The 27,843-nt window shown below is 40.6% G+C and overlaps 2 protein-coding genes across 2 annotated transcripts in view; both read left to right on the plus strand.

Annotated features, from left to right (window-relative positions):
• Window positions 1–11,602, plus strand: part of CAP2 (cyclase associated actin cytoskeleton regulatory protein 2) — a 68,113-nt gene extending 56,511 nt beyond the window's left edge. Inside the window, exons 8-13 of the mRNA XM_054646313.2 lie at window positions 3,362–3,551; window positions 4,386–4,561; window positions 5,783–5,906; window positions 6,130–6,212; window positions 8,749–8,889; window positions 10,422–11,602. Of these exons, the coding sequence (XP_054502288.1) occupies window positions 3,362–3,551; window positions 4,386–4,561; window positions 5,783–5,906; window positions 6,130–6,212; window positions 8,749–8,889; window positions 10,422–10,505 (798 nt within the window). The 3' untranslated portion in view covers window positions 10,506–11,602. The remainder of the gene's footprint in view (window positions 1–3,361; window positions 3,552–4,385; window positions 4,562–5,782; window positions 5,907–6,129; window positions 6,213–8,748; window positions 8,890–10,421) is intronic.
• A 6,976-nt stretch (window positions 11,603–18,578) lies between these two features.
• On the plus strand, window positions 18,579–27,830 carry FAM8A1 (family with sequence similarity 8 member A1). Its single transcript, XM_054627778.2, has 5 exons — window positions 18,579–19,105; window positions 23,491–23,611; window positions 25,868–25,991; window positions 26,215–26,354; window positions 26,671–27,830. Exons 1-5 carry the CDS (start codon window positions 18,607–18,609, stop codon window positions 26,813–26,815), a joined length of 1,029 nt encoding a protein of 342 aa, XP_054483753.1. The 5' UTR covers window positions 18,579–18,606; the 3' UTR covers window positions 26,816–27,830.
• Window positions 27,831–27,843: the final 13 nt, after the last annotated feature.

The raw sequence follows: 27,843 nt of genomic DNA on the forward strand, positions 1-27,843 counted from the left end.
TTTTGAGAATTTCCCTGAGCCACTCTCCCACAAAGAATTTCACCTCATATGAATTTTTATTTGATTTCAGTTAGGTACGTTAAAATGGCAAGGAAAAGAAGACTGTAGCCAGAGTTAGACTGTACCGTTCTTCCCAGCAGGTCTGTGCACCTTCTCATTAGTGAGACTTGTCGGTCTTTTCCATGCCATTTTATTTCAACAGGAGATTGCCCTACTGGAGTCCATGTTGTAAGATGGGAGATCTACAGTGGAGCAGTTGAACCATGTACTTTAGAGACCTTTTTTTCCTGTGATTTCTCTTTCAATTTTGCCTGGCCTAATTTATGATTGAAATTGTTTGCAGTTTCCAGAATGACCCTAGATGTTGAAAATAGCATGCTACAATATCAGTTAGCTTGTGTAGCTGTAACTCAGGAATTAAACTAGACAAGATTTGCCATGCAGGAGAAAAGCTAACAACCAGGGTTCAGTCTGTCTTTTATTTCTATGACTGCACAAAATAAAGGAGTGGGAAGGGTGACAGAACCTCAGGTGTCTAGCTTGTGATAGCTTCTACGTTCTTAATTAGATCTAACTCAAAATCTTTTGTGCTCAGTGGAGATAACCACTGACTTTGGTGGAGGGACCAGGCTTGTAAAGGAAAGAAGAGGCAGATGAGCAGCATGAGTGCAATGAATACATTTTTTCTTACTTTTGAAATCCACTTAAAAGGACTAGAATGTCTTAGCTGCTCAGGTCAAGAATTGAGATTTTTGAGTAGACTTGTTTTTTCATCAGTACTCCACTAAAAGGAAAAAAGCTCCTAGTTTCCCAGATCCTTTCCTACCTCCTCTGTTCCTTGAAAATAAATATAACAATCTCCAGTCATACAAAACCATGTCCAAACTTAACTGATGTATTTAAAATCCTTCCTTTTATCTGTACTTTGACAAGGAAGTTCTTTCAGAGTTCTGAGACAGAGATGACCTCCTTCCACAGATAAACCCTCCTAAGTTTTAGTTCTGTCTCATTACATGGATATTCCCATACTTCAGTTGCCATTTGGGAAACTGCCTTTGATACACTACTCAGCAGAATTATTTTAGCCCAGAGTGTCTTGCATTGGTCTGTGATGGCCTTGAGTTTGACACTTGAAGCAAAGACACTGCCAGAGTGACCTACCACTCTGTGTTATATGCAGAATACCCAGATAGCTTCCAGAAATTTTTTCTCTAATGCACCCTTGCAGCCTTTGCACAATTTAGATGGTGTTAATTCTAAGTGGATGTGTGAGTCTTACACAAGTTTCTGGAAAATTACAGCACTGTACTGATAGGCAGGTGGAAGCAGGAGGTATTTTTGAGAAATCACATGTCAGTCTGGAATTTGGCAAGCGAATTTTCATCTCAGACTAAAAGTTATTAGCCATTACCACTACTGCTATTAATTGCCTTTCATAAAGTGTACATAATTCATAACTGCATGTTCACACTGTGAATGGTGAGTGCCATTTCTGAGTATCTGAGTGTTTTAAAAAGCCCTGCAAATGCAATGTTCATAATTCTGGATAACCAGGGCATAGTGGATTCAGTTGCTATGGTTGCAGGCAACAGAAGGGGAAGATCTGTATTGCACCTCAGGCAGCAATAACTGATTGTACCACTAAATCCACTTACATTCTTTTATTTTTTTAATTACAAGAATTCATTGTTCTGCTGACTCTGCTGCAGGTAACTTCACTGGTATTAGCAGAGGCAGGGAACAGGCACTATAAACTGAGGGCCCAGTGAAGAAGTTGTCCCCAGCCTAAGACACTAACGTGTAATAAGGAAGTATGTAAGCAGAAGCTCTGAGCTAAATGTATCCATGCAACACTTGAATGTCTCTAAAAGCAGTTGACTTTAGTTCCAGTATATCTTGACAATAAATTATGATTGGTTCCAAAAGGAGACTCTTCTAATTTGTTTACATTTGATCGAAAAGATTTAATAATAAGAAGAGAGCTTATCCCCTTAGGAGATCTTGAATTTTTATTTTGTTTTTAAAGTATATCTGAAGAGTAAGTTAAAAAGGAGTATGTGGACCTCAGCCCTTTTCCTGTTATCAGTTTGGGATTACAGGCCAGAACAAGTTTTACTTTTTAAAAAATAGCTGTAGTTTCCACTCCCGTGAGATGCATGAATCAGATCAATGCTTTGCTGTTTCAGTTTAGTGGAAAGCAGAAAGAGTAGTACCATAAATGGTTAAAAATATCCTCAGAGGCCAGCTAAGCAATATCTATTTCCAGGATGGATTACCAGGGGCGCACTAACAACCTGTATCTCTTAACAAAGGCAGCCAGTTAGAGGAGCTGTGACTCCATAAGTCGCTGTAATTTTCCCATTGTATCTGCCCACCTGTTAATATTTGCTGCTGCAATGCACAGTATCTCTGTAGCTACCTGAACTCATCAGAACCAATCTAATTTTCTCAATAGTTCTTTTAGAAGTTCCCTCTGTGCTGCAGAGAGGTAGAATCAGAGTGACACTCAGTGGCAGGATAGTAAAAGTGATTCTCAGATTGTCTCTAACATCTATTATTAGGATGCTACAGCATTCTCATAAAATTTTAGCCAGATAATTATTAGTATTTTCTGTCTTTTTGATAAAATTCTATGTAAGAATTGTAATTCAGACCAAAATATGTACTTTTGATTATGCAAACTGAAAGATTTAGTTACTTACTTTGCCAAGGCCCCCTTCACTCCTAACTCATGTGCTGTGATCTCCTGCAACTGAAAAAAAAAGGAAAAAAGAATTTAAGAAATTGAACTAAGAACTCAAAAATTGAATTTCAGAATCAAGATACTTGAATCACCATAGTTTTACATTCTGTGGTATTTGAATCTTTACAGATAACTTGAACAGTTCCAAGAATAGCATTTTGCATCTTGCATACAATTTATCATGTTCCCTATGTATAACTGACAGTTCATGAACCTCTCCGTTATTTGTGTTCTATCAAAACATCATCTTTATAGGGGAAAAAAAGGAGATATTTTCCTTTTTGCGTAAGTAAACACTAGAATAAATTATGGAATAGTTACTGTTAAAGATTTTTAACATCAGCCCTTAGAAGTGTTTAAGACAAATATTTTAGGTGGAATCGTTCTGCAGTAAGGGTGGAGTGTGGGCTGTCAGTCTTTCTAGCTGTGCTTGCTCAGGTGCAGGGAAGGATTCATAGGATTATATTCGATTATGAAGCCAGAAATTCTCCTGAGCCTGTGGCTTTCTAGAGTCACCCGAACCTGCAGCATTCAAAGATGTTAATAAATAAGAGCTGTTGTGATATACAATGTTCCTTGAAACACCGTGTGTAAAATATTTCCCTCTGTCTCCAACAGGGTCCTGTTGCATCCCCCATGTCCATGCGATCTGTTCTAACCAGCGGCTCCTGCCTTTCCCCGCCACCTCCGCCACCGCCGCCCCCGGGGCCGCCCCCCATCTTCGATACGGAAACCGCAAAGGACGAAGGAACTGCATCCCGCTCAGCCCTCTTTGCACAGCTCAACCAGGGCGAGGCAATTACCAAAGGTCAGGAGACAAGAAATCGAATTGTGATCCAGGAGGCAAACTACATCAAGAGCTGTTACATTTTTCACAGCATTTCACAGCTTTCACAGCATTTTTAAGTTACATTCTAGCAGCTCAGATCCTTCTGAGGCTTGCAATGGTTCGATGGAGAAGGCTGCTCCAAAACCTCCTTTAGAAGCCCTAGCATCCAAATAAGTTCAGTATACCTGACATTCACACCATTTAGAGGTATCCTTTTAATTTTAAGGCAGCCAAGCTGGATATCTTCAGCTCCCAGTAGCTGGTCAGCCTCTTAAGTTGCAATTGCAATAAAGTTTTATGTCTCTTTCTGACTCATATTGAGTGTACAAACCTGTGTCAAAACGTCTTACATGTCAGGTGATATAAAGCTTTTTGTATTAACATTGGACAGCTGTAATTTAAGGATATATCTGTGAATTTAAATACATATGATTGATATATTTGCATTTAATGCTGCAGGGATAGATCAAATATTGTCATAAATTAGAAAAAGGAACTCTGATGGAAAAATATGATACAACAAGCTCTCAGAGCTTGCTACAGATAGAGAGGGACCTAGAAGACATTGTGCAATTTTCTGTTGAAGATACTAAGAGCCCATCCACAGTAGAAGAGTTTTTATATGATCTGCTAAAAGTATGTCAGCAGTTGCACTTCAGGTTGTTACCCAGCTAAACCTTGAGGAAATTTTTTTAAAAGGTAATTTCAGAGAATAACACAACTACAAACAAACTTCTCATGCTTCAATATGAGCACTTTAAGGATTGGAAAATAGACTCTCTTTCACAAGCACCCTTTCTTTTTGTTTTTTAGGGCTTCGGCATGTCTCTGATGACCAGAAGACTCACAAGAACCCCAACCTACGTGCCCAAGGTCCACCTGTTCGTTCTCCAACAAAAAGCCATACTCCAAGTCCTACCTCTCCCAAGAATTCTCCACAGCAGAACCATCCCCCTGTCTTGGAGCTAGAGGGAAAGAAGTGGAGAGTGGTGAGTTCCAGTCACACCTCTGAATTGCAATTTGCACATTGCAAACCAGGAGAAGCACTGAAACATCTTGTCTGTCATTCACATGCAACAAAACGAAGTTGCAACTAAAAAGGGCTGAGTCCTCCATTTCTCTGCATTTGCTACAGTTCAACTTTTACTATTCTGTAGGATTTTAAGTTCATTCATTTGTCTCTGAGAATCACTTATTAATTCATCTCACTGGGGAACATCAGAACCAGCATATAAATTCCTTGCAAAATCAGAACAATGCTCCAGAAACAAGCCCATTAGAGAACACCAATTAAAATCTCTTCTTGCAGGCCATTCCTGTGAATGAGAGAGAACAGTTATCACAGACCACACTCTCCAGTTTCCCTAGCCAATGGAATAATAGATTTATATTTCATTGCCCATTCCATTCAAGCATGTCTTCCGTGCTTTAAAGTAGAGAAGTGTTTTCCTTTTGCCCAATCTGCAGATGGAAAAAGATTTGTTTAAAGTTTGGGTGTTAATTTATGTAGGCATATACCAAAGAATCTATGAATGAAAATTGATGTGACTGTGTTGGTTAAGAGAGAGCAGAAAGAACATGCAGTTTAGTCATGCAGAAGGTTATATACACAGTCAGTGTATATTACAGTGGAGTCCAGTTTGCGTAAGGAGCAGTCACTGTTTGCCTGTGTTATGTTGTTATGGTTCTACTACTTGGAACTTTCCTTGTGGGTCCTTAGGCTTTTCTGGACATCCCTGGAGTGTAATTGTTCTTTTAAGCCTAGTGAAAGGAAGTTTATTTGCCTATTACTCCGCTATTGTATATAGTAATGCCTGTATGTGTTCCGAATATTATATAACACTTGGGGAAGAAAAACTTGCTCTGTTCTTCAGTCTGAATCAGATGGGAGCCAAACAGCAGTTTTGTGAGTGCCTTTTTTAAATTGTTGTGAGCATAACATCTTTGCTGCAAAATTAATGGATTTTATCACTCTCTGTGCTAAATTCTTCAGCTCTGCAGCTCTAAAAGATACAGTGTCATCTAAGGGTCAGTTAGGTGAGATATCTGGTCACCAAGCAGATTAGGATTTTAAGCCACAGGAAGGATATTGCTCTGTTGTAACTGAAGATGCAATGACTCGAGGATAAATTGTACTAAACTCTGTCTGACTGTTAGCTAAAGACCATTAGTTAAAGACAACCAATTAAATAAACTTTCTTTTGAAATAGGAATATCAAGAGGATAAGAATGACCTGGTCATTAACAACACTGAACTCAAGCAAGTGGCCTATATTTTTAAGTGTAACAAATCTACACTTCAGATAAAAGGAAAAATCAACTCAATTACTATTGGTGAGTGGGTAGCTCAGCTGGGCTTCAAGTGACAGTCTTGAAAAAACTGACTTATGTGATTAATAATGCATCTGAATCATTCCATTCATTTTAATGATTGATTAAGAGAGTAAAGTCACTCAGCTATGCAGTGCAGGACTGGGAATTTTCATAGTTAATCTAGCAGGTGTGCATGTATTTGCTTTTGTCTTGCCTTTCTTATTTGTGATTGCTTTTATTTTAGACAACTGTAAAAAGTTTGGCCTTGTGTTTGACAATGTTGTGGGAATCGTGGAAGTGATCAACTCCAGGGATATTCAGATTCAGGTAAATATCCAATTGAGAGATGAAGACAGACCTAGAACAAGTGGGGGTGAAAAAGCCCAACATATAGTTACAAGAGATTTTAAAAACTCACAGAGAACAACAAAAGTAAGAAGTATCCAAATGGATCTTTATATGCTCTAAATTCTGCTGATGTTTTTAGAAAATGCTTGTGAAAACAATTTACTATCACTGAACCAACCTCCCATAGCCCAGTGCCTTCTGGTTCTGGTGAAGCTGAGAGATCTGTACGCTGGCAGAACTGTTCCCTCTGTCCCTGATCTGCTTGCTTTCATGCTAAGCAACTCCCAGCACTTGGAAGTTCAGTAGTGCTTACAGCAGAAATTCTAGCAGTTAGCTAATTGACTTCTAAGTGCACAAGATTTTTTTCTTTTCTTATCCTCTCAAAGGAAATGTTAAAATAGACTGTCAGAGGACAACTAAAAGCTATAACATAAAAGTAGGTGCTGGGATTTCAAAAACTCTCCCTGGCCAGTGATGTGATACTTTATATAACTAAGTAGTGTACTTATTTGCCTTCAAAAAGCTTAATCAGACATCATCTTCCTTATGATCCTCATGAAAAGAAAATACACGTATTTTAAATCTATACATTGCCCTCTCTACTGGGGACACTTGTCCTGCTCAAAATGTACAGTCTACCTGACATTTACAGCACTTCAATCATCCTGTTCCACAGAGGTCTAACTACCTGCTCTAATACTGGGTTGTGTCTGACACACACACTGTAATCTCAAGAAGGGACTCCAGGACATATTATTTTGAGTGAAAAAGAAATGTTAATTATTACATTAAACTGCCACTCTTCAAAGTGAGGTCTTTTGCTTAAGAGGCTGTGCCTGCTGTATGATATTAAATATAGGCAGTCCTGCTCCATGCTTCAGAAGTAATGGTCACAGCCACCACAGGGAATAGGAGCAAGATGGGATTTTTATATGTTGAACCTTATGCAAGTGACTGAAGTGTAACAATCAGTTTTATTCATGATCACTACATGTCTTTTTACAGCAGAGGAGACATTTAGTTATGGATCCCAGGCACTTATTTGAGCAGTTTTAAAATAATTATATTATTTTTAATCATTGCCTCCTAAACTATTCATGAAAGCTGAAAAATTAGTATGTAATAAATAGCAAAGCCCCAGCTTGCTAATACTCAAATAAAGTGGAAATACCTTTTATAAGAATCAAAATTCTTGGAATCAAAATAAAGCATGTTCTATGAATATTGATAAGGCTTCTATGTATATCATGGAGCAGAGTGGGCATCCACTTAGGAAGGCAGGATCTGGTTATCTGCTGTAAGCCGCTTGAATCAGGCAGCTCCCATAGGGCTGGTGTATGCCAAGTGCTAAGCACCTCAGTTTTCTCAGTAATTTGAAGACCTGAGTTCATAATGTCCAAATACATGATATGTTAGGGCAACAGATTTCAGTAAATTAATCCTAGAGATTTTGCTATAGTGATTTCAGTGCCATATTGCTTGTCTCTGCTTTATCTCAGTGGTATCTTTTTTCTTGCCAGATGTTTGCAAAAATTTGCAAAAAACACCCCTTCCTTCTGTTCTTGATTGCATAAGAACCCATTTAAGAAGAACTTTAAGATGCATTGATCCACTGCATAGCTCAGACTTCAGGATAAGGGTGGGATGCAAGAGGACAGACCACTTGGTTTACTGGCACATTTAAGGAACTGAAGTTGAAAGATACTCTTTAATTAAGTGATGGGAGACACTCTCATTAACAAGTACATCTCTGTCACGTGCTGTCACTGTTCGATGGCTTAGGATAATCTCTGGTGTTTTGATGTCCAGAGTATATTGCTGTCCTTGCTAGAGAGGGCAGGAGCAGGAATTTTACTGACAAAAAGTGAGTCAAGACTGTTGGCCATGAAGATATCTTTCAATCTGTAAAATTGTAAACAAGAGAAGATTTCCCTTCCTCACCTCAAGTAAATTCTGTGCTTGCTCTTTAAGAGATATACGAAGTAGTTTTAGAGATTTAATTAAGTTGATCTTAGTACATATTCAGAACTCTAGCTTGCCTGAAGAGGATAAAAACCCTTTCCTGTTGCATGCTACAAGAGCTTTGAAGTCTTCAGAGTGTATTACAAATCGCTTGTTGAGTACTATTTTATGCTGGGGTCTTGCCTTTGCCCTTACTGGGTTAAGTTGACATGTTTGACTTCTAAGCCAATACTCACTGCTGAGCAAGGTGAACACTGCCTAAATGTCAGCACAAAAGTATCACTGAAATTAGAGAGAATCAGAGAAGTACTGTCATCAAACTGTATATTAAAAGCTTGCTGTACATTACAGTTTTGCTGTTGTGTATAGGTCTTTGTGACCACCACCAAGAATTTTCAGTGTCCAATAAATCAAATCAAAGTGTCACACAGGCAGGTGACACATAGATCAGGTGCTGGTGGCAAAAATTAGACCTAGAAGGCAATGAGGATTTTATTAGCAGTATCTCTGTTTGTATTTTAAGATTTGATGTTAAGTAGATTTTATTTTGCAGGTGATGGGGAAAGTGCCAACCATTTCTATTAACAAAACAGAAGGCTGCCATATCTACCTCAGTGAGGAGTCATTGGATTGTGAGATTGTGAGTGCCAAGTCATCCGAGATGAACATTCTCATCCCCCAGGATGGTGATTATGTGAGTGAGATATCTTTTTTAATTTCCTTTCTCTTTCATACTAGTCTTGGCAGTTAAGAGCACTTAAGCTGGTAGGAAAGAAACTGATGTAACACACATAATTATGTCACCAAAAATGATGCAAAACAATTTAATTTCTATGTGTCTGTATCTCCGGAGGAAGAATTCTTTATTTTCTGGGGCACAAAATAATTTCAGAGATCAAAAATCATGTCCTCTCTTTCCATTCTGATCGATAATGGCTTCATGTCCTATCCATTTGATCTTTTTTTTAATATCTAAACATAGTCTCCCAAAGAAATTACCTTCACAGAAGAGCGCTTAAGTTGGAAGATGATGAGGCCAAAACTAAGATAAATGTAACGCTATTACAGGTGAAATAATACAGTATGATATACTTGTTTTTTCTACAGCTATTGATACATGGGCAGCAGCTGTAGTACTTTGTACTATTTTCAACATAGGTCCTTAAAAGCCACTTAAACTGGCATTTTTCCAGTTCCTTTCCTGTTCTAGTAAAATTTTCCTACTGTGCACAGTGTCATTTCTAGTAAAGTCATGCTTTGTCACTTCACACGCAAGCAGGCAAAGTGTGCTTGTAACAGTTCCCTGGTGTCGTCAATAGAGCAGAGTTGAAATTGCAGTGCATGGCCATAGACAGAACTTAAATTTCTTGCTAGTCTGTTGGGCTGGAATTTAATACAGGGGTTTAGGCTTTATGAAATAAAATGTGTAATGAGAACTTTTGTGCTTCACATTTCCAAATGTGACTGCTAGATGCCCAGCTTTACAGAAGTAAAAAGGGAACAAGTTTTAGTGGGCTCATATTCACTTATTTCTTTTTTAAAAAGAGTCCTTTTGTTCAGTCTCACCTCAAAATCACCATAACATCAGAAATTACTGGCTACCAAAACATCTCTTCGAGGTCTAAACAAAAAACCCTTCTCTTCACATATTTTTTTCTGGGTACAGAGAAATACTCAACAACATCCCCCATCATTTCACTGAATTTGTAGAATAGAGGAGCATTTTATTTGATGTGCTGCTTCATTTTATGTACCCCATAAAGGATGCTGACTATTTTGAAGTGTATCACACTTAAAATGACTGGGATTTTTTATTTTATTTTAGTCTTCCATATTACAGTATTGCTTTTGTCCTTAAAATTAGAGTCCTGGCTTAATCTCCATATCTAAATCCTCTATACTGTCTTCCAACCCAGACATCGATGGAATCTGAAGTCATTTCTGACATGAGGCTTATTTACTTAGTTGATGCAGATAATGATGTGAGAGAGATTATTGCAAAGTCATACCATACCAAGGCTGTTTGAAACTGGGTAGCAATCAGCCTTTTTCCTGTGTGGCATTGTAAAATAACTTCCTAGGGTAATGAAGAAGGCTTCTCTCTAATCCCGGCATGTCTGAGCTATCAATGCTTTCGCAGTCATGTAGAACTAATAGTATTCCACCAGTTTTCATGAGCTATCCTCAGTTTGTTTAACCATCATTGTTGCTTTTGTTTTCTACCAGAAAGAATTTCCGGTTCCTGAACAGTTCAAGACAGCATGGGATGGATCTAAGTTGGTCACTGAACCTGCAGAGATTGTGGGTTGACTTCCTCACGCCATGGAGCACTTGCTGACCGTGGCCAGACTGCGGCCAGCACACACAAAGCAGTAATGTAAAGAACTAGACGTAGCAGGAGTTCATGCTGCTGTCATAGGCCTTCAAGCATTAGCTCTGCATGCTAGGAACAATAACACATCTGGCACCCTTTTGTTAGGCATCCCGGTCCTGGTCACGTCTCCACACAGTTTGCCTTCACATACAATTTTAATTCTGAATGAGAATGCAATAGGTTAAACCCCCCCACCCTCCAGTCACATCATTGGTTTGAAATTTTGCATACATTAAGCCAACGTACTGCATGATACACTTTTTTTTATCATCTTGCTTCAGTGCATTCCTTTTTGTATTTCTGCTAATCAAAAACAGCATTAAGACTTTAAGGTGTTTATTTTTGCCTATTAAGCAATTCCTGTATGATGCAGTAAAAATGTACCTGTAGAAAGTATGCAATTTCTTGCAGTTCTGTGGCAATCATAATGTGTTTCGTTTCAAACAAGCAAAAAAGGACAACTTTCACCACAGCAATACATGAAAAAATGAAAATTAAAAAAAAAATCTGGTAGTTTAATAAAAAATGTTTTTAATATGCATATTTAGAAGATCCCACAGTTTTCTGTGAAGATTTTACTGTGGTTCACAGACTTGCTGCTGCCTTCTCTTTTCTTGCAAATTAGTAATTCGCTCTAAGTTAGGGCCTCATCGATGCTAAAACCTTGCAGGAAATTACTTGAAGGTTTTTTGCTCCTTGGATTTCTTTTTTTTTTTTTGGGTGACACAATCTCTCACTTTTTAAAATTTCACATTTTATGTTGCATCTTATACAGAAAACCAAGAAAGATAGACACATCTGATACCAGCTAGTTTCCCTTATTTATCAAGTTCCTTTAAAATATTTGTATTGTAACTCATCATGTTCATTAAAAGTATCATCCTGGGGGTTTTTTCCCCACATTTGTACGAGTTAGTTTCAAATACGTTCACAAAGCAAAGCCATAGATTTATGCCATACTAATTCTGAGCCCAAATAAAGGACTGGTTTAGCCCTTTGACTCTACTTTACAGTCCCTACACTTTTTTTTTTTTAACAAAGGTGGAGTATTGCATACATTTGTACTATTTCAGCACATAGTACAAATAAAACTTAAAAAATTTTAGAAGTCAATTTATGTTTTTGATCACTTGTAATACTTTGTATCACTTAAATCACAGTGAGATGCTTGCAGAGCTAGTTACAAGCTAAATTTTGTGCCTAACTTATCTTGAAAGTACATTAACTCTTAAGGGTTTTTAAGTATACCTTTGATTGTAAACCCTATACAATACAACCAGTAGTGCTCATTCCTTACGGTTTTGCTATCTGATGTTTAACCTATGTGTATAATGTGTTTGCTTTAATATATATCATTTTTTCAACAGTAAACTTCTTATGAAATAAAAAGGAAAATGTACTTGTTTAAAAACAAAGTTGTTCAGAGCTTAACCTATTGCACTGTTAGTCCTACAGGCTTTCTCTTCCTTAAACCCTGTTTCAAAAGCTGGGGTGAGAAAAAGTAGCTCCTCCTCCCATTTCACTAAAATATCACCACTTTTGCTGCCATAACCCACCTCACAGTGAGTAGAGGATATTCTGTATGCTGGCAGATAAACCTGAAGTGTCATGCACATAACTTTGCTGACAGCCAGCAAATTGAGCTTTTCATGATTCTCACTTCTAGGTGCACCTGTATGTTCCAGGGATTATGTCTAGGGAGATGATCATGATCTAGTGCAAGTTGGTATGGTTTGCCTTCTATTTTTAGCTTTTCCTGTTGTTTCTCTATATGGCTTCAATCACAGGTGGTCCATTCTGTATATCACTTGGATGTGCCTGATCTCTGAAAAATGGGTATCGCATACTTGTCATGATAAAAGGATTGTTGAAGGGCTGTTTATTCTGTAAATCATAATTGTAACGTGTTCCACAAATAATCTCCTTCTGGAGCAGTCTGGCCTGAGATACTGGCGTTTTCTTTCATACACCATCAAAGAGGGAGCAAGGCATTATGCAGCAGCAGGATGCCACTTACTGCTTTTGGAGGTAAGACACAAACCAAGTATCAAATCCCGATGATAAACAGAAAGCAGCAATACAGCCCTGAATCACTACCGAGGCAAATTCTTATAGTTCCTCTGAGAGATTTAACTCCTCCATCAAATACAAAGTCTACGAAGGCTGATCTGATTCTTCTTTAAACATTTGAAGGCAAACTCCTTCATGGCTAGTCCTTCACCTTAACATTCATGTTAAGTACATTGCTTTGACTGGTTACTTAGCAGAAATAGGTCCTGTAAAGTAACAACACATGCCTGACAGTCTAAGCACACCTCAGACCTTTGTCAGAGGGTAGAAGTTTAAAAGAAAGGAAGAAGGCCCTGCATGGACAGACCCAAGGCAATTGCTTCAAACGAAGAAAAGGATACCAAGTCAATGCATTACTGAACACCAAAAAAGTAGGAGAGAGACTTCTAAAATAGATTATATCCAGCACTCTTAGTCAACCACATAACAACGACAACAAACCTATAACCACCTTTTGTCAGTTCAGTTTGGTCATCATAAAAAATATTTGTCATACATTTCCTGTAGGTTGGACTGTTCTTTCCCTGCAACCTATCATTAAATTCAAAATTACAAAGCAGTGCTAAATCAACAAAGTTATGCTTCTACTTTACATGAATTTGTGTACAATTAAAGGTTAAAAACTCATTTTGTGAAAAATCAAGTTTATCTTAAGAATAGAAATAGCCAACAAACTGCGAAGAGTCATTTGATGAGTCATCTCAACTATGAGCAGTTGCAGCCACCAAGTTTTCAGCACAAGACTGATCTGTGTTTGATGGTTGATTCCAGCAAGGAATGAACTGCTAAATGCTGAGCATCCCTAAGGTCCCATTGATCTTTTTTTTACTGCATGCTGTCACACAAAATATACCCCTTGATTTCTGCGTTACACTGCGCTAATATTGTGGTCATGCCCTAAAGTCAGTACCACTGCCAAAACAGAAAACAATGAATTTGGTTCATATATTAATAGGTAAAAAATGTGTATGGTGGAATTAGCCAGTTCATTTCTATAAACTTGCATGGGTCAAATATTCACTAGTACAGATGGTCTCAATCAGACAGTAAAACACACATAAAAGGGAAGGTAAACATACATAAAAGGGAAGGTGAGTTTTTAATTCAAGTGTCTGAAGGTAAAGAGCTTTTTTTTCATATGAAAAGCTTCAATGGATGTCAAACTTTCTTAAATAGAACGGGGTGCAAAGAGGAGGGAGCCAGGCTGTCTTCAGGGGTGCCCAGTGACAGGACCAGAGACAGTGGGCACACACTGAAACAAACACAGGAGATTCCCTCTGTCCCTCAGGAAACTGTTTTTGTGCAAGTGACCAACATTAACACAAAGAGGCAATGGAGTCTCCCCCCTTGGAGAATTCAGAAGTCCCATGGCCATGGCCCTGAACAGCCAGCTCTAGGGGGCCCTGCTTGGGCAGGGGCCAGGTGGACTCCAGAGGTCCCTGCCAACCTCAGCCCTTCCGCGTTCTGTGATTCTCGCTTAGTTGTTACCAAGAACCCACGGAAATTACAAGCATCGAGGTAGTAACTCCAAGTACCCACCAGATGGCAGGAAACAGCCGAGGCCAGGCCTTTGCAAGCTTGTAATGACAACCTGCGGGACTGCAGCGTTTACTAAGGGCGTGAATGCTGTTTGCCATGGAGCTGGGGAATTCTGCCCTCTAAAAGTCATTGCAAAACACTTAATATTACCTTGATCTTGAAATCATCATCTTGGTAAAAGGTGAATGTTTGAGTGGGATGAACGACGAAGAATAAAAAATAACTACTTGTTACCAATTATTAAATAGATATTTTGGGTTGGTTTTCTTTCTTTTTTTTTAACACTGCTAAGCACATCTTCATTTAAAGAATACCTGATTGAACTTAAAAGTAATATTTAACAGAGCCATTGAAGATAAAGGAGTAAGTAATTTCAAATCTGTGTTTGAAAACCAGAAATATTTTCCATAAGCTAGAGAATTAGGCACTTGCTAAGGCTTCCCTGTGCCATAGTTATTTTGCATACAAATAATGACTTGTGATAAAATCCCTCTCTTATTAGATGAAAATCATAAATAATGCTCCCCAGGGAATGTTCTGACTACCAGAAGACAAGAGCCTGTTCTGTCTTTATGGTTGAAATAACACTGAAAAATTTTTTTGTGTGCCAGAAGTTTTGTAGAAGAGCAGAGAACATTCCCTACTCCACCACCCAAAACTGACCCTAGTGGTGACTTCCTAGGTTTAACCCTTCTTCCCTAGGTCTTGTGGCGTGCTGAGGACCCTACCTGATCACCACTGACCACCAAAGACTCCTACTCTCCAAAGCCATAGCCCCACTGCTGCTTCAACAGAGGCATCACCATATTTCCTCCCTGGGAAGAGAAGGGAATGTGACAGAGAAGGGAGTTAGGTAACCAGTAAGGCTTCCCAGGGCCACATTCCTGAGTAAAGCTGTTTTCTTGTTACTTTTCCTTCAAACAAGGCCAAGGTAAAAGGCAAATAAAGGTGTTCAAGCACAACTCCTAAACCAGACAGTACTAATAAACATGCAATGACACAAAAAACTTGTGTACCCTAAGATAAAAGTGGAAAAGTTGTATTTTTTATCAACTGTGGCCACCAGGATTCTGTTTTCTCTATTCCACTTGAAGTTGCATCTATTAGAAAGAAGTTGCCTCAGTCAGCTGTGTAAGGCTTTAGAGCCAATCTCTCCCTCAAGTTCCTTAGATGGATGAGACAGATCAGTTTCAGAGTGAAAGGCTCAATTAATTTAATTTGGTAGAAAGTTGTACCATTTTCCACACTAAATGTATAACATTTTACATTATGTTAAATATTTTCTGGCTCAAGTTTCATGTTCTGTATCTGGCTGCTTGCCCCAACAAGGGGGAAGGTTCTCATTCTTTGGTGACTCTGTATAGTTTCACTATGATGAAGAATCTCTTTAACCATCATTTGTATTTAATTTCATTCTGTACATGATCATAAATACCAGATACGAATGTCTAAATAGCATGAATTCTAGCTGCTGGGCCCAACAATAATTAACCACTTTGCAATGACAAGAGCTTGTTGTTGATTAATGTCCAACAACTCTCATCCAAGGACTCTTCAGAAGAGCTCCTATTATTAGAATATTTCAGCATGATGCAGGAGATGTGATCTGTTATCCCTGAGCAAAGAAAAGAACTGAACTTCAATGCTTGGATGATTCCTTGGTTTTAAAAGTGATTTCAAACCCTTGAAAACAAGATGTTGGAAGGCATAGCAAAAATGAGCAAAGGTACAATGTCCGTGGCTCTGAAAATCAGCCAGTTTTACAGCACACCAGTGTTCATTACCTCCTTCTGACCATGAAGGTTTCCCCACTCAAGAGTGACTGATCAGGTTTTTCAGCGTTACCTACACTAAAAGAGCTTAAGGTGAGATTCCAGATTCCCCTTAAACCTTAACTATTATGACACCAGCTTCTAGGTGCTTACCTCCTTCTTTTGATCTAGTTAAAAACATTTTCTCTTGCCTAAATCTCATTTCTAGGGAAGAGGATATTTAACTGCCAAGGCATTCAACTACTTACTTTCATCAGCTGGTACAGTGAGCTTCCCACCCACATGAGAAAGCAATGTAGCAAGGAACTGGTGCTGCAGAAGACTATAAATACTGCCCTGTGTGGCAATCTGACACAGCAATGAAACAAGACCTGCTACCATCAAAAGCCTAAGCTGTGAGTTTCTCACTACTGGCAAGCCATGTTGTCACAGCATCTCTGTCATCTGCGTCCCACAACAGAAAAATCTGAATGTTCCCAAAATTTGTGGGTCAGATGTGGGGTATTTTTTTTAAGCAGAAGAATGAAAAACTAATAACTGAAAAATTTGGGCATGAGGAAACATTACATTGTTACCTGTTAGTCCCCTGCTCTCTGCTGTCAGTGATTCTGTTTCACCTTGAATATCCAGAATAATCTCATAGTGAGTTCTAACTATGGCTACGCCTGTGTAATGCTGCTGCTGGTGAGCCTAAAATTTACATGTGACTGGCAGCATTATATGAAGTCTCTGAGATCTTGTAATTGTACTTTAAGATCTGATCTGGCTTTCAAAACCTGTGGCCACAGAGACCAAAAAAAAAAAACACCAAAAAAACCCCAAACTATTAAAAAAATAAAATAAAAAAAGGGATAGATACTCCTTGGTCCTGAAGGGTTTGTGGTAAAAATCAAATTTAAAAAATGAAATAGACTGTAATTCATGAAGGAAGAAGTGAAATATTACAGAAAAATAAGTCTTGTTACATTTCATTTATTGTCAGTTTTCCAAAATAGCTTTTCTATTAGGAATTAATAGATGGTTTAAAACCATGTTTTCCTCTATACACGTGTCTATCTTCCCTCCTTTCTTTCTTCCTAATCATGCTAAAACTTGCTGTGTTTCCCTAAACATTTACCCATATTGATTTCACCACAGTCTACGTTACAAAACATGCCACAGTAATTAAAACCATAGCTACATAGTGAGTGCCAGCACCTTACATAACTGCATAATCTTTTATGGGTCACTATTTGATAATCACTTAGGCAATTCATCTCAGCTTGCTTGTATTAGAGACTTGCTCTACACAAACTTCTGGGACTGAAAGAGTGGAAATTTCTGTTGGATACACAGGAAAAATTCTTTACTGTGAGGGTGGTGAGGCAGTGGAACAGGTTGCCCAGAGAAGCTGTAGATACCCCATCCCTGGAAGTGTTCAAGGCCAGGTTGGATGGGGTTTGGAGCCACCTGGGCTAGTGGAAGCTATCCCCGCCCATGGGGCAGGGATCTTTAAGGTCCATTCCAAACAAGGCCATTCTATGATTTTATGAAATTACTTCCATTTTTTAAAATTAGGTGAGATTAAATGGGAAAATAGTTCACCAGAAAGAGCAGCTTCTGGTTTTGTTCAGCTGTGGCTTGTGCTGTCTTCAACATGGGAAACATTTCAGGTTCACAGTATGTATTACTGGTTAATTCAGTATTGAGCTGTGTTAGCATCTCTGTCAGACAGAACTCTTGGTCTGGTTGAGATGCTTAACAGAACACAGAAACCTTAAAGACTAAAAGTTAGTTAGAAGAAGTGTGTTTAAACTTGCTGCTGGTTCTTTGTCCAGCATTTGAAGGGAGCAAGTGCTGTGAGGAGCGGCTGAGGGAGCTGAGGGTGTTTAGCGCGGAGGAGGCTCAGGGGTGACCTTACCGCTCTCGGTAACTCCCTGAAAGGAGCCTGTAGCCAAACGGGGGTCGGCCTCTTCTCCGGAGAGTTTCAGGTTGGACATTAGGAAGAATTTCTTCGCAGAAGGGGTGATTAGACATTGGATTGGGCCGCCCAGGGAGGTGGTAGAGACATCGTGCCTGGAGGTGTTCAAGGAAAGCCTGGAGGTGTTCAAGGAAAGCCTGGAGGTGGCACTCGGTGCCTGGTCTAGTTGACACGGTGATGTTCAGTCATAAGTTGGACTCGATTACAGAGGTCTTTTCCAACCTAAATTGACTCTGTGGATTGTGGGGTTTGTTTTTTTTTTGGGGGGGGGGGCGGGGGGGGGAGTTGTTTTTGTCATTTTTGGTTTTGTTTGGTTTTGCTTGGGTGGTTTTGTTTGGTTGGTTTCGATTGTTTTGTTTTTTTCAGAAGACAAATATGATATGTATAGGGGAAAAAATGAAAAGGGGGAGATAGAGGAGGAAAAAAACTCCCACAACATTAATACAGGAAAATAAAACCGCAGAACTCGCGCACCGCGACGAGCTCCGCAGGCCGCTTCGTTCGCACGTCAGGGGCAGCGCCTCTGCCTCAGCGCTCGACGATACCATCTCGTGGCAGGGGCGGGGGAGAAGCCTGTTTATCCGCTGGCGCGGTGCTCTCCTCGTCAGGCTCTTCCCCCCCCCCTCCGCCGGGATAAGTGGGAGAGGCGAGGCGCGTCCCCGGCGCACGCGCGGTGAACGCTCAGTGCCCGCCGCGATGGAGGAGGTGGCGGAGCGCGGCCGGGCTGGCGCCGGGGCAGCGGCGATGGCGGAGGGCGGCAGCCCCGCCGGAGATGAAGCAGCCAACGCCAACACCAACACCAACACCGCGTCCTCACCACCGCCGTGCTCCCCTCCCGAGGGCGGCGGGACGAAGCCCCTGAGCGCGGCGGAGTACGCGCGGCGCGTACACCAGTGGCTGTGGGACTCGTACTGCGGGTACCTGGGCTGGCAAGGCTGCCCGCCCGCCTTTCTCGCCGCCGCCGCCGCGCAGCCGCCCCCGCCCGCCGCTGCTGCCTACTACAGCCCCTTCTACCTCTTCGCTCCGCCGCCGGCACACACGGCCTCCCCCGGGACGGGGCCTCGCGCCCCCGCCGCTGCCACCCCAGCCTGGCCGGGAGCGGCGGGCGCGGTGTCCCCCGTGCCCAGGGCGGCCTCCGGCAGCGCCGCCAGCAGCAGCGGCAGCGGCGCCTCCAGGGACACGGGGCGGCCGGCGGGTGAGTGGGGCCGGGGCTGGGCCTGGGGAGGAAGGGGAGCCTGGGGAGAGCCGTAGCTCTGGGCAGCGGGATCTGGAGGGAAGCCGGGGCTGTGCGACGTTAGGAGTCGCTGCGCTTCCGTTGGCTGCGGCCCCGGGCATGTGGCTGTGCCTTGTGACACAGGGTGACAGCCCTAATACCGAGGCCGTAAGTCCGAAACTTGGTCCATAAACAAGTTTGGATACAGGGTGACAGCCCTAATACCGAGGTTCTAAATCCAGAGCCTGATGCATAAGGAGGTTTGGGGCGATTGACTTGCATTGACTTACAGCTTCAGAGCTTGTAAAGATGTTTTCTTGCATACGAAGGAGTTGATTTTTTTCCACTGGAACTTATTCTTGCGGTCACAGGCTTGTGATGCATCTGGCTTTATAAGTAGCCCGTTTGGATTATGTAATCTAAACTAACTTTGCCTGTTTTAGTGAGCTGTTGGTGCTCAAATAAAATAATTTCGTGGAATCGAAGCAGAGAAGTGAAAACATGCTGACGTTGAACAAGCTTAGGCAGTGGGACCCGAGATAAACAAACGTCTGTTGCAGCTGTAAACGCTGAAGGCAGTGCAGCAGCAGGCCTTCTGTTTATATTTTATAGGAATAAAGCAAACTCACTCTGATTACATGAGAGGTAAGACCTGGAGCAGCAACAACTCCTCACAAGTTGAGGAGTGCCTAGGTCACATTCCTTCAATGTTCATACTACTGTGAGCAATGTAGGAAACTGGAGGAGAGCACTTCTGATGGACTTCGGAAAAAAGCCAGAGCTCGTTTCTTTCTGCAGGACAAAGTACGACATTGCTGATCTGTGACATTATAAATAAGCTTAGTGGCCGTATGTGTGTGGAAGATGTTTTTTCTTCCTTTATTCCTTATTTTGAAGGGAAGGGAGCCTAGCCTCTGAGCTTGTTTCTTTCTTATGTTTTTAAGCAGATGTTTTTTTAAACATGGTTAGGACACAGAATAGTATTTTCTGCAATTATGCCCTGATTCTGTTATAGTCTGGTTATGAACTGATGTTACCAGTCATTAAAGGGAGGGTTGGACAAAGGCTAGGCTGAAATGATTCTTGGAATTTTACCTGTTTTTTCGGGAGCTAATTCCATGTGTTAAAGGTTATTTGGGGCATGAATAACATTTCATGCTGCTGAACATGGTTATTCTGAATATTGCATATTATTGCAATACACTTGGCCTTCTTGAGGGGACTAGGTATGTGGTGCAGCAATACAATACAGTTATAAACGAAGGCTGCTGGCCTGATGCTTTGGCTTCAGATTGCAGATGGATATATCTGGAACAGCTAAAGTGATTATGGCTCCTTCTTCCCTGCTGTAGATTATTGCCCACACAGCAGTGAGGCGAGGCAGGGCAGGTCATGTATCTGTCCCTGTGCCAGAGCAGTTTACAGCCCGTGTGCTTATGTAAGCTGAAATAAGTGACAGCTTATGTTAATGTTGAAGATTTCAAACTGGAATGGCAAAAAGTGGGATTGTTAACTGCCTCTTCAGTCTGCCTGCAGGTGTGTGTGAGAGCAGCAAAATTTAACAGCACCCTGGGCAGTGGCAGGCTCTTTGTGGACAGTGTCCATGATTTAAGACACTTCCTTGCCTGGTCCCTCCCTACCTTACTGCAGGAGATTACTGGTGATCCACTGGGAACAGTAGGGCGAAAGGTGCATCCAGGCCCCAGCTGCCCTGTGGCTGACTGGTGCAAACTCCTCTTAAGCACCATGTGGATGTAATATCCTAGACATTGAGCTGGATGGATGTTGAATTTGGCTGTCCTTGCTGAATAAATAGTAACCCTTGGCAAAAGAGTGGATTTCTGATATCACGAACAGCTTGAATTGCTGCAATGTAAATCTGCCAGAATCTAAGGGTTGCCAAGGTTTCTTAATATGATGGAGTTAAACATAATTTGAATACTTATTTTCCTAGCCCCATGTAGCTTCTTCTTTAGGCAGTCATTTAATTTAATGTATTCAATGGTGAATAAATCAGTCTCTGCTACCAACTCCAACAAATGTGCTGCTTTTGACAGAGCAGATGAAAGCTTTCACTTGGCACTGTGTGCTCAAGCCAGGACTGGGAGACTGGCTATGTTCCCTCATGCCTTAGTTGAAGAATCTCTAATTAGAATTAGAGAACTTGGACAGGCTTTGAAAATGCCAGTGGAATCCATTTTAGTATTATACATGTCACGGTTTGACAGTGGCCCAACACCAGGCACCAAGATAGTCACTTGCTCACCCTCCTCTGCCACAGCTGGGTAAAGGAGGGGAAAAAAGAAAAAAAGTTAAGGAAGGCTTCTTGAGTGAGATAAGGACAAGGAGGACTATTTCAAGGGAAAAACAGGCTCAACTTTAGTTGCAAAGTGCATTTTATTTCTAACAGAATCAGAGGAGGATAATGAGAAGTAAAATAAGCCTGTAAAATACCATTTCACCCCCAGCCCCTCCTTCCTTCCCACCGACAGTGCAGGGAAAAAGGGCATGGGGTTTTGGTCAGTTCATCACCAAGATTTTCTTCCACTGCTCCAGAAGAGGAGTCCTTCCCCTGTGAGACTGTGGGGTCCCTCCCACAGGAGACAGCTTTCTGTGAGCTTCCCCAGTGTGGGTCTACTCTCATGAGCAGCAGCCCAACCACACCTGCTGCAAACGTGAGTCCCTCCCACAGGCAGACAGACAGCCCTCCCAACACTGCTGTGACATGGGCCTATTTCCATGGGATGCAGTCCTCCCAGGACAGGCTGCTCCAGCCTGGAAGCAGGGACTCCTTCTCTCCACTGGGTCTCCCACTGGACCACAGCCTCCTCCAGGCATCCACCTGCTCTGGCATGGGCAGCTCCCCCACGGGCTGTGGGTGGATCTCTGCATGCCCTGTGGATCCCCATGGGCTGCAGGGGCACGGCTGCTTCACCATGGTCTCACCACAGCCTGCAGAGGAATCTCAGCTCTGGCACCTGGAGCACCTCCTGCCCTCCTTCTCCACTGACCTTGTCACTATGTTGTTTCCCTCACATATTCTCACCTCCTTTTCTCTAAGAAGCAAAACCCATTCGTTTGTTTCAATTTTCTTCTTAAATATGCCATCACAGAGGCATTCCCGGCCTCCCTCGGTGGCCCAGTTTTGGCCAGCAGCATGTCCATCTTTGTGGCCACCCTGCTGCCTCAAACCAGGCTGCTTGATGCCTGATCGATGCAGATGATGAGTGCAGCAGGTGTGAAACAGAGCTCTATAAACCCAGGTATCTTAAATAAGAGCTGGCTCTTACCTAATCTCTGCCAGATTCTTCTTACCCTGTTTAAAAGTACTCTGGGCTTTTGGCTTGGCTGTCACAGCTCATTGGGTCCATGGCTGGCAGCATCAGTCTCAGCAGCTGAACTGGGGAGGCTTATTCTCAATGAAATTTGATGATGATTTTTGAGACTAGAGAGTAGGGTGATTTTATTTCCTCTTTTGTCCTTACTCTGTGTGGGGATAAGTATTCTCAGAAACAGTAACAAAACCAGTCCCTGTTTCCACAGGTTCCATCTGGTAGTAGAAGGGCATTTCTAAGTGAAGTATTGATGTGAGTCATTGCATGCTACATGTGAGAGTCATGTCCTTTGGAAAATAGAGGAGTAGCTGGGTCCAGATGAAATTATTTTGCAACACTATTTCTTGGAAACTTTCTAAGACACTCTCTAATATTTTCTTTGCTTAAATCACCTGGGTAACAAAAGCTTGTGGCTCCTTACTTTGTGGCCATTTGCATGCGGCCAGTTAAATAGGAGAATATGTTATGTTTTCTGGCTGGAGGTAGAGCAGTATGCTGTGTTTTATTAAAAGTAACGTGTAGAAATGTTTATGTCAAGTATTTTCATCCATTCCTGTTTGTATTTGAGTGGAGATAAAATAGTGTTTCACTCTGAGAACTGGTACTTGGTATACACAGAAGCCTTGGTGCTGAGGGATAAAAAAGTTGTGGTAGGTCTGATTTTCTTTTTAATCTGACCTCTCAGATTTACACAAATCTGTTCTCTATGAGATTATTCTAAACAAAAGAACACAAAAACTGATCGTCTGTACTTCAGTTCTTTAGCAGGGTATGATTTTGCCTGTGATCCTAATTATGAGAGGCTCGGTTCTGAAACAGTTAAAGTTCTTCAAGAAGCTTCTTCAAATTCAACTTAAACAATTCAGATTAGTTTTTATGCATACATCTTTAGAAATTTTCTCAAAAAACATGTGAGCAGAGCTCTAGATTATGTTCTTGTAGAGAGGTTAATGTGGGTTTTGCTTTAGACATTAGTGTTAACTTTGTGTTAGTGCAGTAAAATCTGGGTAATGTGAACTATTTCTGTTGCAGGTCGGGAGTTCCTTATCCCTTCACTGGCACACAGGTTCATAGCAGAGATGGTGGATTTTTTTATTCTGTTCTTTATAAAGGCAACCATCATTTTAAGTATTATGCACCTCAGTGGAATAAAGTAAGTTGAACAATTTAAAGCTTTGTTACATACAGCTTTAAGCTTTTCATGCTCTTTGAGGTGTCAGGTTGTATTTATGGTATGTTTTTGCATATGATATCATTAAATAAATGACAGAAGTTGAGGAACAGCACCATTAGGCTAACTTCATTGTAAATACATCCTGATTTTGGGTCAGCTATGGAAACACAGAATTTGTACTGGTCTGTAGGATCTCAAAGTCACTAACTACTAAGGAAAGATTAGACTTGCACATTTATGGAGGGGGGGAATAGCAAGATTACAAAAAAGTTCTTTTGAATTTTTGAAGAAAAAATATTGACAAACTTTTAAACAGTGTTCAAAATGTACTAGATCTGGCTGGGATTAAGTTAATTTTAGCATCTTTCATGTTAATGTATAGCACCTTCTGTGGTGCTGTATTTTAGATTTCTGACCTAAGCAATGCTAACCCCACAAAAACAATAAAATCTGATCAAGCAGATCAGATATGTATATACTTTGAAAATACATCCTGGTTGCTAGGAATACTGCCACACTGCAGGCTTCACTGGACATAAATTGGTTTCTTAAAAAGTGCAAGTAATCAAAGTGTGTGTCAACCATACACTAGACTGAAAGATTCGTCATTTCACATTTTTGTACACAGATGTAGTAGTTTACCTCAAACACTTCCTTTTTTAACTGCTTCTTTAACTGTAGATATGTTACTCCTTAACTCTACTTTTCTGCTTTGGGTTGGTGTACTCAATATTCCAGTCTGATTAAGAGATGAGATCTTGGGTGCAGTCGATAATTCCACTACTGTACAAAAACATTTTGAACCCAGGCCTTCTGCTCAAGAACCATCCAAACGTTGCCTGACTGTAAATTGATAACAGGCATACAGATAACATCTTCCAGACACCTTCACCTGCAGCTAGAAAGGGGTGTGGAAGAGGGTCAAATCCAAAACAATAAATACGTCAATGTAAATGATTGCTGGGTTTTGCTCAGATAAGCAGCAATTAAAATGCCAAACGTTCATTTCTGTTTAGTGGCCAGATCCCATCACCTGTAACCTGACAGTTTGTGTTTCTACTTTGCCTTTAGTAGGTGGAGAATGATACAAAGTGAAGTAGTGGAAAGATGGGGAACAACTATATGTATATTGCTGCTGTAAAGTGATGAAAGAGTAATTTACAGCATTTTCAATATTAATAGTTTTGTGAGACAGTTGCTTACAGGGAACTTTGGAGAAATGTTCTGAGAGGTTTTCTGCTTAAGAGACACAGTGTGCTTGGGGTTAGGCTGAATTGTCCTGGAAAACATAGGCCGCCACAGGCTCAAGAAAGACACTTCAGGCCAAAGCTGCATTGAAAGGAAATGTAGGTTGTGCTACATTGGTTTTTTAATTCCTGGGTTGTTTGAGGGTTTTTTCTGTCCTCAAGTGTGAATAAAAAGGAGGGCAGGTAGCACAAATATTAGATGGACTGTTTCAAAGTAGGACTGCACAGTTCTATGTGAGCCTTAATTAGATGCGTGAGTGAGAAATTCTTGCCTTAGTGTGTTGCAAGTATATCCATTTCAGGTATCAGATAAGAATGTTACATCTGTGGAGTTTATCTTAAGAAAAAATGCCATTAACTCCAAATGGATGCTTTGCATAGCTCTGTTAGGCCTAAAACCTTAAGGTTTCAATTGCTTTATGTTTGAATCCTCCTATTGCATACCAAGGTGCCTCCAGACAAGTATGGTGAGCCGTAAAGAATGAGAATGAGGAACCCTGATGAGAACCTTGATCATGCAGAGGAGGATATAGGGCTCCCCTGATTTCTTAGGGAGACTGCCAGCTTCTCCCTTGCATTCGTAAAGAGTGCCCTTTTCTTTTTCCTTGAGTGTAGTGTAAGAAGATACTTGGAGACTTGGATGCCTTCCATTTGTATCAAGTTAGATGATTATGTGCAAAATCTGTTTACCTCCCAAGAAGTGTGAGGATTTTCAGAACAATTCTGCAGCTCACTACCCAGGGACACCATTGTGCAAAAGTGGTAATAAAGAATGGTCTTTTCTTAATGAAAAAGACAAAACAAACTAGGCAGTAACTCAGAATGAAACTGAATGTTCTGAATTTTAATGACTTGTTTAGTATCAGAGAGGGCAAGGAGCTTTTCTTGTCTTATAATACCAGAACGGAGAGAGTGAATTCTGGTATTAAAGGGGTAACACTGGTATTGGGAGAAGGATGGTTTTAAAGTTCAGTTTTATTTTGTACAGGGACATCTCTAAATTTGCCATGCATTACATCATAGAAGAAATAGATGAAGATACGTCCATGGAAGATTTGCAGAAAATGATGATAGTAGCTCTCATCTACAGGTTATTAGTCTGCTTTTATGAGGTAACTACTCATAAGCAATTAATAGTTGTAATTAATAGTTGTGAGTTGTTGAAGAAATGGTTTTAAAAAATAATGTTATTGTTGGCCAATAAAGTAAATCCTCTTAACGGTATTTTGGATTATGTTGAAGCTTATGACATTCACATAGTTGAGGATAACCAAGTTTGGGAGACCTATCAACAACATGGTGATGTGTGGACTTAAAATAACCTTTCTTTTACAGATAATCTGTATTTGGGGAGCAGGTGGAGCAACCCCAGGGAAATTCTTGCTTGGACTGCGAGTTGTGACGTGTGAAACTTCTGTCCTTATTGCACCCAGCCGTGTGTTAGTCATTCCATCCTCTAATGTCAGCATGACAACGTAAGTGCTCCTGGCTCGGTCTCGCTGCTTTCAGGTTAACAGTGTCAAAAGCGTAGGATTTGGAAGGAAGTTCACTGTTGCTTTGTTGTTGACCTTTGCAATAATTAGACTGCAACAGCTATTGTCAGATTCTGTGATCTAAGAATAAAATGGTAATTATTCAGTCACATGGAGTATTTTTCAGGGTAGGTGATTAAATCTCCTCTAGAGCTTGACTTTTGTGCTGTGCAAAACTTGGGCACTAAACTTTGAAATTAACTACTAATGTAAGCAGAAAAGTGAAAGTAAGGCACTGAATGTTCTATTCTGATTTCAGGTCCACAGTACGAGCTTTGATCAAGAATTTTTCTATTGCATCATTCTTTCCTGCATTCATTACACTGCTGTTTTTCCAGCATAACAGAACCGCCTATGATATTGTAGCAGGAACTATTGTGGTCAGAAGAAATGGAGTCAGATGATACCAAAAAATGAGATTTCCGGACTGGTTCTAAACATCCCCTCCGAACCCCAGTGAATAAAAGACCTACCCCAGAACTGAAATTGAGGTGTCTGTTGGAATCTTTTGCCCTAATTAAATAGGAACTGATTCAGAAGCTGAAGAAAATGTATGGTTCCTCTATGATGCCAGCAACTACCTTTGAAATATTGGAGTTTTCATAGACACCAAAGAAGTTTGGGAGAGAAAATACGTATTAAATCCAGGAGTATTAACCTCTGACTGATGAGACAAAACCTGCCTGCTTTAACTGCAAAAAGGAGCTGTTCTGTTTGTCAGTCTGTGGAAAGCAGATCCCTAGGAATATGCCACCTTAAAAGAAATGTTGCTCCTACAATTTTGGATGTTGGCAGATAACTAGAAAATGAAGTTCTTCTCCAGGCAGTTGCCTGTCAAAGGACATGGAGGAAGAAACCTGCAGTATTAGACAGCAAGGCAAATGATGTTAATTAAATTGCCATGTATTTAGAGAGATCAGCAGTGGTTATCAGCATCTTTTATTATTGCTTCACAGATGGTATTTCTTCACCTTTTAAGTATTTTCTCACAACATTGATGTGAAAAGGTTTTTTGCATGATTGTCTCAAGCACTGTCACTTACTTCACTTGTCCAAGCTAATGAAGAAGTGAAACAATAGCTGCTTTTTCCTCTGGGAAGGGTATGTTACACTGCAGTGTTAGTGATCTGGTGTGTGTAAATAATTCTGGAGCCATCAACAATACAGACCATGCTAATGAAAGGTAACTTTTTTGCTTCTGTTTGGAGTGAAAGCACTTGTCTATTTCTTGCATATAATGCAGAACAGAAGTGAATGTGTTTCAGAAGCATGCAGAAAGCATTAACTGAAATGTATTATGGGTGTAAATCTGCAGTAGTACAAATACTGGTTATTTTCACTTTATCATTCTGGCTAATTGTTTGTATATTCAGAATAACTTAAATACTGAATAAAGAAACCTAATATTTTGCATGACTATATCGCTTTGATG

This window comes from Agelaius phoeniceus, chromosome 1, assembly GCF_051311805.1.
Source record: "Agelaius phoeniceus isolate bAgePho1 chromosome 1, bAgePho1.hap1, whole genome shotgun sequence".
NCBI classification, from domain to species: Eukaryota; Metazoa; Chordata; class Aves; order Passeriformes; family Icteridae; genus Agelaius; species Agelaius phoeniceus.